Genomic DNA, 15,022 nt, shown 5'->3' with positions numbered 1-15,022 from the left:
CCCTGGACTGGCAATGAACTCCCCAGAAATTAAAAGACAAAAAAAAAAAATTCTTCTTTGGCTGGTTTTACATAGTGATAAAGGAAAATGCGAAAGGAAAAAAAACAACAAATAAAATACGAGATAAAGACCTTTGTAAAGTCACAAAAGCATTGATTCCTCAAATTCGCCTTTAATAGGTTGATGTTTTGTCCACCTCTTTCAAACATGCAAAGAGGAGGAAACTAGTTTGCTGTAGGTCATAAAAAGAGGGTTAAACATGCTGGCATGCCTTCACTGGGATTCAGTTAAGCTATATGAACGATTGAGGCTGCCACTCTAAAAAGTAACTCGGAGGATCTGTTGACACCACTTGATTTAATACATACATGCAATTTAAAAAATGCAATTCATTGATTTAGATAAACTTTCTAAGTTGTTAACTTTATTTTTTAAGTTGTGATCAAATAATAATGTTTAATAATTTCATAAACTTAATTTAACATGTCATGTACACTCAAATTTCATTGTTGGTAAGCTTAAAACAAAATTCAAGTTGCCATAACTTAATAAACTTAGCTTGATAACTTAATTTTTCTCCACATTGACTTTTCCATTTTACGTTCCATCTCCTACTCAAACAGCTGAATAAGACAGTGCAGGAGGCTGAAGCAAGATTTCATGGTGCGTAAAATGTATTTCTATTTGCTCTAAATTTGTGGTAATGGGTTCAAATTTGTCACAAGTGACTTTTATTGTTTAACCGTGTGACTGCTAGCTAGCCTATAGCACTGTTACCACATGTTAGTTGTGTTCTTCCCCTGAGTTAGTTTAACCGTGTAACTGCTAGCTACAACAATGTTACCCAAGTGCCACAGCCAAAAAATAGTTTGTTCATTCACATGTGCATCTGTGTTCTTCCCCCAAATGGTGGTCTGATGTTAAGTGATGTAAGTGTTGATAGCAATGTAAAGGAAAAGATGAACAAATGACTGTGGTTTAACTGATTCTCTTATTTTATGCAATATAAAATGGTCGAGATACAAATAAAACATGAAGATGTACTGTACAGACAAATTTAAGGTCAATTGTAAACCTACAACGAAGAGTTCGAGACCAGCCTTGAAAGTCACAAGTGTGTTTTCTTACTTTGTTGCAATGCTCCAGTTCAAAATAAAAAATAAGCAGTCAGTTAACAAAAGCAGTGGTTGAACTGTCTTTCTTGAAAGCAGAAAAAATACAAAAAAGAAAAAATGTTGAATTTATTTGTATGTATATATATATATATATATATATATATATATATATATATATATATATATATATATATATACATATATATATATATATATATATATATATATATATATATATATATATATACATACATATACATATATATATATATATATATATATATATATATATGTATATATATATATATATATATACATATATATATATATATATATATATATATATATTTAGATTTATATTAAATTACTGCTACTTAAAAAGTTGTGTGCATTGTTATTATAATTAACTACACAACAAATGAAACTACTTTAAAATAATATGGTAAAGTAAGTTGACTTAACATATTTTTTTGAGTTACCAACTTAAAAACTTAAGAGACTGACTGAAGAGGAAGAGGAAAAGCTAATTCGTCCAATGTAATATTGTTTGTTGGTTCAACGCAATTTCAAATTAAGTTGTCATAACTAAGAAAGACTAATGGAAACTGTTGCGTTGATTTTTTTTGTTGAGGCTAAACATTTGTTTTTAGAGTGTGCGCCACTGGGATTTGCAATGTAATATCGGGTTAGAGATGACAATGAGTAAAATATGGGAGCTGTAACAGTTAATACTGTCAAAACCATCATCATCACATATGCAAATAAAATAAGACAATAGAAATGTGGCATAGTAGGAGGTCATGGGTTTGATCCCCGGGTCACACACAAAGACTATACAAATGGTAGCCATTGCCTCCCTGCTTGGCATTCAATATTCAGGGATTAGATCACCCAAAGATTCCCATTCCGCTGAGGATGGGACTAGTTTCACATCCTTTGGGATGTAACAATCAGCGGGACTTATACTCACTCTTAATTTTGATACCTCCATATTAATACATATTTCTTAACGTTGTCTTTGCATCCCATCTCGTCACCCATTTATTTGGGTATGTCTTGCAATGACAAGAGCAAAATAACAGGACCTTGGCTATGAGGTAACCTCTCACAGGTTCCAGTATTTTCATCACAAATGCAAGTCCCCCCAAGGCTGTAGATAAACATCGACACTGTACAACTCAGCCTCGGGAAACCGACTGTGCAATGTTTGCATCCTGGACAAAACATTGGTGAGTAATTGTTAGAAAAACAGAGTGATTTGCATGAGAGCGAGACATCACAAGCTTATCACGCTGATGGAGATTTGGAGCCTCATCTTCATGTTAAGCCGGCGTACACTTTTAGAAGCACTCTTGTGGCCTTTTAAGATTCCCCAGGCGGCTCCTCCTCGGTGTAACTAATAGCCTGTGAAGTCTCGACGGCGCTGCACGTGGAACATAGCCTTGCTGTTTTATTAAAACATCACACACCCAAGGTTTAATTTTATTTTATTTCCGCCGCTCGTCATGGAGACTCGTTCTCTTTAACGGCATTGCATGCCTGACTCTCTATCACCTTGTCATTTATTAGACATTAATAAAACATCAAGCAGGAGGCTGCAGACGGAATGGGTATTAGTTTCTGTTGACAGACAAATCAGTAATCATGCTTCAGTTTGATGGGTTGTTAAAAAACCTTGAAAAAGTGATATTTATGGATCTCTCTGTGTCATTTATCATATTTTTCTGCTCGATTTGTTCTCTTGCTCTCCATGCAAAGTGTCCAACTATTATGAATACACAACTTGTGCATTATATGTCTGCTTTTTCATTGCTTTGGTCAATATATCTCAGCATGTTATATTAAAGAATGACATTGAAAATGAAATGTCTGAAATGTGGTGTATTGACTCATTTCTAATGTGCAAATTGTGTGAGTCTTCAGATGATTACTCAAATGGAGCCTAATGATTGGCATCTGGGATCTCTGTCCCACTAATTCTTCAGTAAAAATGACAGAGTGCAAAGAGAGGGATGAGAGGGCTGCTGTATCATTCATTATTTTTTACAGCTTGAAAATACAATTTGTTTCCCTTCATTTTACAGTAAGAAGCCACCAATTAAAGCTCTGAGATTTATCAACTTTATTCAGAACAAATGGCATTGCTTCATAACAATACAGATTAAAGAAAAACACAGCTGCCTTTACTGATGGCAGTGGATTTGAAATTGAAACAATACAAAGCAACAGAGGTAAAAAATAAATAAATAAATACACTGAATAAATAACATAGAAACAGATTAGATTTTTGCTGATCAAAGGTAATCAGGTTGTTTTATATGGAAATTTCTCCAAGATGCTCTTACTCCTGTCAAATCAGGTGGAAGATGTTTTAGTTGTGGGAACACAGAGTGCCTTGTCTCACTTGTAGTCACATCTTAGCAACTTTATCATCCTCATGTAATCCGATTCCAATATACGTAAATTAAAGGGTGAGCATTTGCTAAGACGTTGACAAACCTTCCAGACCTCAGTCTAATCAAGTCTAAATGGATGTAAAGAGAAATATATTTTTACATCTGCTCCCATTACCATCACAAGCCTTTTAGTTCCCATTATTCATATTCTGCATTGTGCAAACACACTGTCCTAATTGCATTTATTTAGTTAATTTCAATGCCATGTTTGAAAATAGGTTTTCTATTTTTTTGTTAACACTTTCAAACATGTAAAGCAAAACTAACAGAACAATCACCATGAAGCCTCTCTTTTGACTCGAAATATGTTCGTAATACTTTCCTGCTGTGGCAATGAACTCAGTCCTTCAGTTAGTCAGTCTGCAAGAATTCCAGGATTATGAATTGAAAGCCTGAATAATGGTTAACACAGTCCCCTCAACTGTTGGTGTTCATTGTCGTGCAATTCTATGTCTAGTTCATGTAATTATAGCATTACTTTCACTTGATATCATAAATGTAAACAACCGTTATTTAACAGACTGGACAAATTGCGTGCGCTGAGCATGAAATCGGATGATTCACACCGCTGTTGCGGAATCTGTTTCACACGACCATTAGTGACAGAACTGTTGCAAGTCAGCGTTCATTAATCCACCGAACGTATGGCAGATGTTCAATTGCCTGGCGAAAAGATTAAATCGTCAGTATCTTTCCCGGTCTGTCTTCTGGAAATGTGACATCATAACTCATGCTGACATCCAGAGCTGTAGCTGTCGAGACAGACTGAATTATGGAAGAGAGCGGTTAACGTTCAAATGGCTGGTCTGCACTTGTTAAAAAGAAGATCTGCATTAGAAACTGACGAAGGGATAAAGACAGGTAGAGAAATACTTTTTGTATTATGTCGTGGAAAAAATAAAAACTCTCCGACCAGATCACCAGAGTTTGTTTTTTTTTATATAAGAAATAGAGTACAACACAAAGGAACTACAATGCCATCAAATGAGAGCAAGTGAACAAAAAAAGAGTAAGAGAGAGTGAGAGCGAGTGCGAGAAGCGAGTAGCGAGTGAGGGAGAGCGTGCCCGAGAGTCAGCCTACAAAAGATACTTATAGAGGAGAGAGGATGTGTGATAAGGAGTCTCAAAGATGCTGAGAGGCCGAAGCACGCAGGCTCCTAATGGCCTTGCTCACGGGCCTATTGCTGGGAAAACAAGTGATGCCAGACTCTCACAGGTGTGCGAGTACACAAGGCAATAACTCAACCAGAAGGACACTGCTCTACTAAGTAACATGAACGAAATGCAGGAACAAGTCGTATATTAAGACGGACACAACAAAGTGGTAAATTCTCCAACTCTTTGACACTCCCAAAGGGAACAGGGCCAGAACCCCCTTCCCAGGAAGACAGGGACAGACAAATGTAAACAGAGCATTAAACAGACATACAATGGTACAATGGTGCGCTTAACATGTGAATAACAACGTGAGAATAACAATTTTCCATTACATATTACTTGTCATTTTTTCTTTTCTTTTCTTTTCTTAATGCACTAAGATATAAAATGTGAAATAATGTATTCAACCCTTACATAGAGTTTGGAATGCATCATTATTAATGTTATGGCCCTGTTGCTCCCCCATGCAGACTGTGCTCACATTTAGAAGTCTGCTCATCAGAAGATGAGAGGGATGCGGGCAGGGCAGCAGAAAATGAAATGCATGCTGAGGGGGAGCTTATCCCTTAGCCTATGATAAAATTCTCCTCTCCCTGAGAGAGCCCAAAACAAACACGATCACACCTGATTTGATGTTGTTTTTGTTCAATATATGTTCAGTGTAAGTCTCTTGGCATTTTCACCTGCACGTCTGTTGTAACTTTTGTCCATGACTACGTCAGTGTGCGCCGACTTATAAGCATTTTAGTATCAACTGTTCACTTTTCTTTGTTTAAGAACAGTGTGAAAATATAGTCATAAAGTTATCATACTGTCAAACTGACAATGGTTCGACTGCTTTTAGTAAGAAAAGAAAAAAATCACCATTAAGAGGTGAAATATAACAAGCTGTAACTGCAACATTTTTATAGCCTCAACATGTTTTTATGTCCGTTTTGACAGATATTGATGTTTTGTCTGGACCCTTTGTGTACATTTGAGAGGCACAAGATGCCTTTTACTGTCAGACAGACACAAGCAAAGTTTATACCATTTATGTAAAACTTTCATTAGCATGAAACAAATCCAGTTGAAGGCGTGAGCATAACACGGTGCGGTTTTGGTCAAGGACCGCATGCAGGAATTTTAACACGAAAAATAAAACCAAAAACCCTCCTCATGCTGACTTTAGACTGAAACATCCAACAGTCTACTCATTGTCAGATGTTTTATCTGATTTATTTTTCATCATATTTTTCAGTGAAGCAACCTTGGGCGATCGATAATCCCACAAAATTTAGATCTCTCAATGAGAGCGCTTTTGTGGTCAATGAATTTAATAAATACAACAAAAATCACTTCTCCAGCGAGGTGCTTCAGAGGAAGAGACACAGCATGACAGCACTGAAAACAAATAAATAGTAAATGGGCCAGTTAATAGATGAAGTGTCTTCAGTCAGCAGTAATTAGACATGGGAATAAGCTGTTAAATTCAGTCCTTTATTGGGGAGGGGGGGGGGGGGGGATGTCTTGAAGACAGCAGGTCAAACGAAGAGTGAGCAGCGCTAGAAATGCATTTTGGATGTTTTTAATTTTGGTCAGATGGGAAGGAGCACAGCTGTTGATCTCTTGTGGAGTGTTTACTACCTTCTGGGCAGCCTTTGTTTGCCTGCTGCAGAGTACACCGCATGCAGTTCTGTTACACAGTGAACCAAGATGCTCTCTGCGGTGGAGAAAAACACGACCAGCTAGTTTATATATAGACAGTTCTACACCAGTAACCTCAGGGGGTGAGGGCACTGGAGAGCCTTCTGGTGTTGGCAGACCATACAAGGTTATTGGATATGAGGGTCACTCCCTGCGCTGCCGCCACCGATTGAGAGTGGAAGCGAGTCTGCGCTGCTCTCACTGGTGGTGTTTTGTTTTGTTTTCTTATTGTAAAGGGTTGTGTTTGCCGAGCAGCGCAGTCGCACACAGAGAGTGGAGGGGTGAGTAGCAAGTGCCGACGGCAAAGGTGGACGACGGTCGAAGACCAAGCATGTCAGTCTGAGTAAAGCTGTTCAGAAAGTAGCAAACCCAACCAGCTGATATGGCAGTAGAGGCTGAGGCTATGCAGCTTCCCCGTCCATAGATCTGATGGCACAGTTTTCTCTGCCAAAATTAAACTAAAAAAAAATAAATCAAACAAATTAAAAGCACCCCCACTCCGCTCCCAACATGTGGTTCCCATCAGTGTGGAAAGCCGCGGTGACGCCGTGGACTGTGTAAATGTGTTCACTTTTCAAGTGTACTGATGGGAGACCAAGGCACAGTGGGAGGTGCTTTAAATACTGCAGGTCTACCCTGCGTCATTAACCATCCACTACTGGTCTGGTCTATGAGGAAATCCATTGAGGGTTTTTAAGGGGACTTAAGATGATGATGGATGGCTTCACACAGAGTAGGTGGATGGATTGAATAAGGCACTGGTTGGATGTGACAGCTGAGAGCTGATCGGCACATGCTGGGAGCCCTTTGTCAGTTACTGGGAACACAGGCAACGGTATCAATTCTCGCTCCTGTGCAGTTAGTGGGTGGTAGCTGGACACAAGTGAAGGCAGCGTGTCTGAGTTTGTCCTTTTAAACCTCTGCAAGTGAGATGTCCACGTTATTATGTGTCGCATCCCTTGGAATTCTTGATGTGCTGAATTCTCTGGTAGCTGTAAGGCGGTGTCATCGCGAGGCAAAACCAGGTCTCAGTTAGCGCCGTCACACTGCAGTTCTGTACTGGCTTGTTTGTTGCCAACTCAATCCATCACCCTTTTTTTTTTTTTTTTTTCTTGTTACCGGAAAAGGACGTGAAGTTGGAGAAAAACAAACTTGACAGTGGTGGTTTAAGAGACTGTTTCCTCTGCCGGACGCATACACACTTATGCTGCCTCTATAAACAACGCCTTCAACGCTTGACAGACTTGACAACAATCCACCGTAAACTGAGGGGTCTCACTGTGTCCCCAGGGATCTTATGATCCCGCTGGAAGTCTGCTATGACAGCCACACTGAGCTGCAGCCCACAGTGTATTCAATCCTGTCGGCTGCAGATGTATTTTCCCTGACAAAACACAAACACACACACACACCAAAAGAGAAGAGCCAAGAAGTGCTGCAATAATGCATGTCATTTTAATTTTTTGTGTCTTATTTGTATGTTGAGAGATTTCATACCAGGAAGAACAATAGCAGCTAAAAAACAGATAATCATGGATGCCATAACAGTTTAAATTTATCAGAAGAAAAACAAAGGAACTGAATGCCAACATTGTTTGGCTTCCCTCTCCACTTAGGCTGGCCAGGGTTATTTTGAACGCTGCAGTGAATAGCTGGGCGTGTTGCTAATGTTGCATAAAGAATATAGAATCTAACACAGGGGACCAGTAAACCAAAAACCAACCTCAAGTCAGCCATATATCGTGATATTGTGCCTTTTGGGTCCAATGCATATGAAAAAGGAAGGGGGAAGGAGACTCATTACATTGTCTGAAGACACTTAAGCCCACCTCTGCTGACGTGACACAAAGCCAGAATGACAAAACAGTCAAATGCGCTGATGTGCTAAAAACATTTCGACTGAAAAAAAGAAAATGTGCATAACACTTTCAAAATGTAATCTGATGGTGTCATGTGTTCATATGGCTTGCAAAAGACTATAATCATAGTAGATGATGCACTGATGTTCGCAATTATGTTGCAGCTGTGTTTGTGTCTGTTCCTTTTCACCACATTTGGCAAGTTTGGCTTTGTCAACGTTTACTTCAACTGTTACCTGCCAAAAGATTTGATCCCTTTTCCATACTCCTGAAATCAATTTAATTATAACATGCAAGTTCAACTTTGCACATGTGCCTTTTCACTTTTCCATCCATCTTTTGCCACTACTTGTTCTGCACTTAACGCTGTGGCGTGGCTCCAGCCTTTCCTGGCTCGGAGGGTACTGGTGGGGTACAATCCAGCATAGGTTTCCAGTTAATGCCAGAGCTGACAGAGATGAACAACGATTCATGCATATTCACACCTGTGGAAACTTTAGAGTTGCCAGTTCATACATCTGTATATTTTTGGGCTGTGGAAGAAAAAAAAAAAACTTGAGACGAGAGGGAAACTCCACAGTGAAAGGTCCAAGTTGGAGTGAAACCCACAACCCTCCTACTGCAAGATGACTGTACATCTCACTGCAGCACTATTGCACCAAGTTTATATTAATGATTAAAACTGCTTGGACAGCTTTTAAATTTGATGTAACATCTACTTCCAAGGGAATGCACAGATTAAAATGATCTGCACAGCAGGTCGTCTTTCATTTATGAGCCTACATTTGACGTGCATGCATATAATTCTGAGGAGCGTAACCCCACTTAAGTTTGAAGGAACACCAAATATTGCGATGGGATTGTCAAGCGGTATGCCAATACAAACATCTCAGGGAATTCATGAAGACATCTCAATAGCGGAGTTTCAGGCTGAACAAACAGATGGGTGGCGGAAATAATGAAGAAATTTTGCGCGGCTGACGAGCAGTCAAGTGCTGAGAGCACTCAGACTCTAAATGAGTTTTTCCGTGACCTAAAGTGTTATTATCCCCGCTCTCCATTTTCATCACAACCACACTCGTTGCACGTGGCTGCTCAGGTCACTGCTGCCAAGGCCAGGAGGCAGATATTTAAAAGCGTGAAAAAAACACAAGACATAATAAAAGTCTGATCTATTTGTTTTCTCTCTGTCAAAAATGGCCTGTCCTTAGACTGCAACCCTGAGTAAGCACTGGCTTTTCGGTTGTAAAAAAGGAGAGAAGGGGTAAATGACAGAACATGATGGAAAACTCTGCATCCTGCCAGGAAAAATATCTTCCTCAGGAATCACAATAGATTGAAAAGCAAAAACATATCAAGGTAAAGGGCAGTCGTGTTATTGTCAGGGGGTTAAAAACGTCCTTGAACAACAAAAATGTTTCTATTGGTGAACTTTCTTAGAACGAGACAGGAAATGCAGAGGTATGCTTTCCATAGTGACATTTGATTTTTTTTGATTTTTGAGTTTGATTTGATTTATGTGAGTGTTGCCTCTTATGTGGGCTGTGATATTCACAGTGATGTCAGTCTCTTGACCAGAATTGTATTACTCCGGATCACAGGCACTGTGCTCTGTATATTTCTAAAGGTGGTTTAAACTTTAACCAAAATGTCTTTTAGGAGTACACAGTATAAATCTCAAATTACTCAAAGCAATATCAAACATACCTTTTTAAAATGAAGGGTATTCCATTGCCTCCACGTTCCTCTGTTTGCGTCAGTGTATTTGTTGTTTGAGGAACTTTTATGTCGCGGATGAAACATAGTTCTTTCATATTTTTTTGGTTCCTCAGTATTTAAAGAGTGTAGAGTTTTTGTTTCATGTCACACCCCACTCAAAAAACAAAAAAGTCAAAATTGGGTCTAAGTGAAATACAACATATACTGTGCAACAGGTGAGGGTCCTGTCACTATACCTCCAATTGATCATGCGCCCTGGCTACTTGGCCAAGGGGACATCCCTTTGGCCGAATGGTTAAGCGCACATGACTATTGTGCGGGAGTCTGGGGTTTGAAGCCTGCCACAACTCCATACATGAATATTATACATGCATTTATTTCTGATGAGTGAGTGGCAGATTAAATCGACTGAAATGATGTCCAGTGGATTTTTCAATAACCCCTCAACAAGTAATAGTTTGGCAAGAGTTAACAGATGCCAACAAAGGTGCTACCGACCCTTTTCTTTTGTGTGTGCCTGAATTCATTGCCTTTTGTTCAGTCCACTGGGTTTCACTTTGACATTTTCGAAAATATGCTTTGCAGCTGTCTCATGAATTCAGATCAATGCAAATTACATTTGTTTTCTGTCTTCATCTGTTCCCTTTTTAAGGAAGAAAAGTTTTTCTACTTGTCAAACAAGTAGTGAGACAGAGAGGGACACAAAAAAAAACAAAAAAAACATAGTCGATTCATTTTTTCAGGTTGTGCATGGCAAAATCAGCTCAAGGAGGATAGCCTAATTTACATTTGAATTGCTTAAATAAGTGTCCCCAAAAGCATACAGATAACACTTGGAATGACAATTGCAAACTTCAGCCAGGGACTTGTGAGAAAGAGTTTAATAATTATTTTTCAGAAAAGACTGCAGACCTGCAATAATTGCCACGAATGCAACACATTCTGGGCTTGCACATTACATATGCAAAAAAACATTGAGCGCAAGATTATTCAGAGAGCAGACAACAACGATGTAAAATAGATATGCGCCAACCATGATGGTTAACATGCAAATCAGAGAACAGCTGCAGTGAATTGCTAACAATTTCTATCTCCATGTGACAAAGACATCCGCAGCGAATGTTTATGTAGTCTGTTTGCTGCAAACAGGGTACAAGATTAGACTTTCTGTGCTTTGGTCTGCACAGTAGGTTTGACCTAGTTCGTAGAAAGGGCAAGAATCTTTTGGAAAAGTTAGATAATTAAACCTAATAGGATTACATCGATAGAAAAACAGGTTGATTTTTTTTTCCTGAAAGAAGATGCAAAAATAACAACAACAATAAAAAAAAACAAAACCAAAGAAAACACACACACACACACACACACACACACGTAGGTACGTATATATATATATATATATATATATATATATATATATATATATATATATATATATATATATATATATATATATATATATATATATGTATATATATATATATATATATGTATATATATATATATATATATGTATATATATATATATATATATGTATATATATATATATATATATATATATGTATATATATGTATATATATATATATATATATATATATATATATATATATATATGTATACATATATATATATATATATATATATATATATGTATACATATATATATATATATATATATATATATATATATATATATATATATATATATATATGGACCTTGAGTCTGTCAATAAATAAATCTAATCTAATATATATATATAGTTTTTTGTCAAATTTTTGTACTACGTAAATCTTTAAAAATACATTATAGTTCATGACAGGAAAAAGAGGGAGCCAGACAATGTCTATTTTCTAAAAAACCTGAAAAGCTAAAACTGAAAGTTTGAATCCTAGGGAATCAATATAGGCATTAGGGGCTCAATAAAACACAATATTTTCATTTTAAAGACAAGTGTTTACATATCCCCCCTTGTGTGTAATTTCCCAGGCCATCAAATCAAACTACATTACCAATACATTTGTAAGTGTTAATAATCTAATCCACACCAGCTAAACACTATTTTTATTCGTTTACTTCTGTTTTATTTTTTTTTAAATCCATTACCGCTATCGAAAAACATCTGTCACAGTGAATCCCCCCTCCCCGCCTCCCCCCACCGAGGCGGAACCTTGTTGCGCTGGAACTTGTTTCTACACGGCGACACTTCCTGTTCTCAAGACAGCCAAACATCGAAGCTAATCAAGGGTCGAAGCTGTCGTTCAACAAATGTCCATCTATCACTAATATTGATCCATGACAATGATTCCGTACACTGTCAACATCAAACTCGCGGCTCGGACGTTGACTGGCACCCTCCATTTGCAGAATAAAGCCGCTGTAGATTGGTAAGTACGGCATCTTCGCCGCTAGCATTATTATTTTTTTCGTTTGACAGGATCATTTGGCCGAGATTAGCTATATACAAGTTATGTTTTTCCCAGCTGTCGGATACATATTTAATTTCCCCCCCGATTGAAATCGTTGTTGCTGTATAATAGCGCATCGTTAAACAGCCGACATAATGGATACAGTGATAATGAGCTAGGTTGTTGTCAAACAGAAGGACGTGGAACGGATCTTGTATCATGTGATCTAATGTGAGGTGATTTCTTTCTTGAGCCAGATGTGTTTTCATCTTATTTTCCTATTAAGTACGATATTATTGCACACACTGTGATTGCAGCATTATTTTTGCCCGAGTGGTTTTAATGATTTGTGTTGACATTGAAGTTTGATGTTGTATCAGCAAAAATGTCATTGATTCTAGCCTAACACGTAGAAACTAAGTATTGCCTGGAGAACTTATCACTGAGAACTCCTTTTTGATATTCACACAAATGCCTTTAGGCACTGAATGAATTTAGTATGACATTGTCACATTAATAATCCTTAGAAAAGGATAATAATGTCACTGATGGTGGCTGCTATTATTTCTATATTGATATTTCTCAGTTCATATTTCAATTCTGACAGTGTCTCAGATGTGACCAGCATGTCACACCAGCACCCGAGAGTTTATCTTAAATTGTTGGCTCAAACTTTGTTCTGAGTATTGATCGAGGTGGCGTCTGGTGGCCACAACTGCCTATGCATGCAGACATTGTTTTCACCCTGGTAGGTGAATACCAAATAGGTATGGAGTTAAAACCCAGGCAATTGCAATGCTTTCCAAATAAATCTGTACTCGTAATAGAATTTATTAAACTTGTACAAGTTTCAGCCAAAACTAACTGTGTAGTAGTCTTTCAGAATCTCTCAGTTTTCAGTGCCTCTTATTTTGACGAGGATGAGAATTTCAGATGCCATTCACGTTTTTACTCATGTCTTATTCTCCCCTTTCTGTCATCCTATCTGTTTACCGAAGGGGTTGGCAGGGCCTGATAGCTCAGGGATGTCACTCCAGTATCCTCATCATCGATCCAAAGACGTCACAGACCATCCAGGTGCTGGAGAAGCACAAAGCTAATGTGGTCAAGGTGAGTTGGTCCCAACAAACTTTTTGAAAGACGTCTTTCATGTCAATGGCATTGTTAACTTTGCACAGAACCTGAGTCTACTTCCTGTTTAATTTTTTTTTTATTTAACCATAATAATAATCTATGATCTGCTTTGGCGACCCTCTGGCGATTCCAGAAATGAGGTGCATAAAAAAAGACGATATTAAATGAAAAAAACACTACTTACTACATGCTAATTATGTGGCTATGTGGAAGAGAGATGTTTTTCGTTGTTACTCATCAAACAAATTGCTATGCACAAATTAGGGTTTGAAATATATTGATGAAAAGCCGTATGGTGTGATTGTGTGATTGTGTGTGTGTGTGTGTGTGTGTGTGTGTGTGTGTGTGTGTGTGTGTGTGTGTGTGTGTGTGTGTGTGTGTTTGAAGGTTAAAGAATGGATGATAAATTCTGCTCTGATTATTCATGATGGGTCCCCATCCGAGGCCTTTATTTCTCACTTTGTACAAAATTTTAATCTTGGAAAGCATCGCATCCATAATCATCGGGAGGTTTTTCCAGCAGGGATCGACTGATGTGAGGTCGTTAATGAAAATGAAAGCCAGGTTGCAGCCACTGCGAATGCCTCCTTAGAGTGACAAGATCAATTATTAAAACATCGAGTTGCTCCAAAAAACCATTTTTCATTTAATCGCACAGCTTTTATTACTCTCGTTCTTTTTTTCCCTCTGACAGTCTGTGCCCCTTTTTTCAAGTATTTTGGTTCCAGTCTAAATTTAAATGGACACGTTTGAATTAAAAAGTTCGAAGTCCAATTTTAGCAAGAGTTATTCCTGATTTTTCAGTTGTTGTTTTCACTTCTTGTCCATGTTCCCTCACTTTTTAGGCTGTAAGTGTGCACACCTGTGTTCTGTTTTTGGTAGGTGAAATGGTCCAAAGAAAACTATTACCACAACTTGAGCTCTCCCTACTGCCTGCGCCTGGCGTCTGGCGATGCGTCAGGGAAGATCATCGTGTGGGATGTGGTCAGTGGCACCGCCCACTGTGAGATCCAGGAGCACTCCAAACCAATCCAAGGTAAGGGATGCTTTAAAAAGCCCCGCTGGCTCTCATTGCTGAACTGGATTGATTGGTCGTCCACAAAGGCTGTGCAGAAAATGGATATTTATATGCACACTGAAGTGTTGCTGGCCATTTGTTTTCATTTAGACACACTTGCCATCAGTCTTTGTCCTTCCCTTGGCGGCCCCCACGACTCTGTCCTGCTCATTCCCACATTCTCCCTCTGTCTCTGCCAGATTTGGAGTGGCTGTGGAATCAGGATGCCTCGCGTGACCTGCTGCTGGCCGTCCACCCTCCCAACTACATTGTCCTGTGGAATGGAGACACGGGCACCAAGCTGTGGAAGAAGAGCTATGCTGAGAACATCCTCTCCTTTTCCTTTGACCCCTTCGACTCCTCCAACATGGCGTGTGGGTGTTCAGCAGATGACCTTTCACCTGGATCCATATCTCAGCCTGTAGTTTGG

The 15,022-nt window shown here is 38.5% G+C and overlaps 1 protein-coding gene across 1 annotated transcript in view; it reads left to right on the top strand.

The window, feature by feature from the left end:
• Nucleotides 1-12,188: 12,188 nt before the first annotated feature.
• wdr11 (WD repeat domain 11) overlaps nt 12,189-15,022 on the top strand; it is a 51,702-nt gene continuing 48,868 nt past the window's right edge. The window contains exons 1-4 of the mRNA XM_076019046.1: nt 12,189-12,380; nt 13,400-13,511; nt 14,418-14,571; nt 14,793-14,966. Of these exons, the coding sequence (XP_075875161.1) occupies nt 12,289-12,380; nt 13,400-13,511; nt 14,418-14,571; nt 14,793-14,966 (532 nt within the window). The 5' untranslated portion in view covers nt 12,189-12,288. The remainder of the gene's footprint in view (nt 12,381-13,399; nt 13,512-14,417; nt 14,572-14,792; nt 14,967-15,022) is intronic.

Source organism: Nelusetta ayraudi, unplaced genomic scaffold (assembly GCF_046127955.1).
Source record: "Nelusetta ayraudi isolate G7.1 ecotype Tasmania unplaced genomic scaffold, CSIRO-AGI_Nayr_v1 ptg000008l, whole genome shotgun sequence".
Taxonomy (NCBI): domain Eukaryota; kingdom Metazoa; phylum Chordata; class Actinopteri; order Tetraodontiformes; family Monacanthidae; genus Nelusetta; species Nelusetta ayraudi.
Note: the sequence above shows the minus strand (reverse complement) of the source record. Positions and strands in the feature narration are given on the sequence as shown.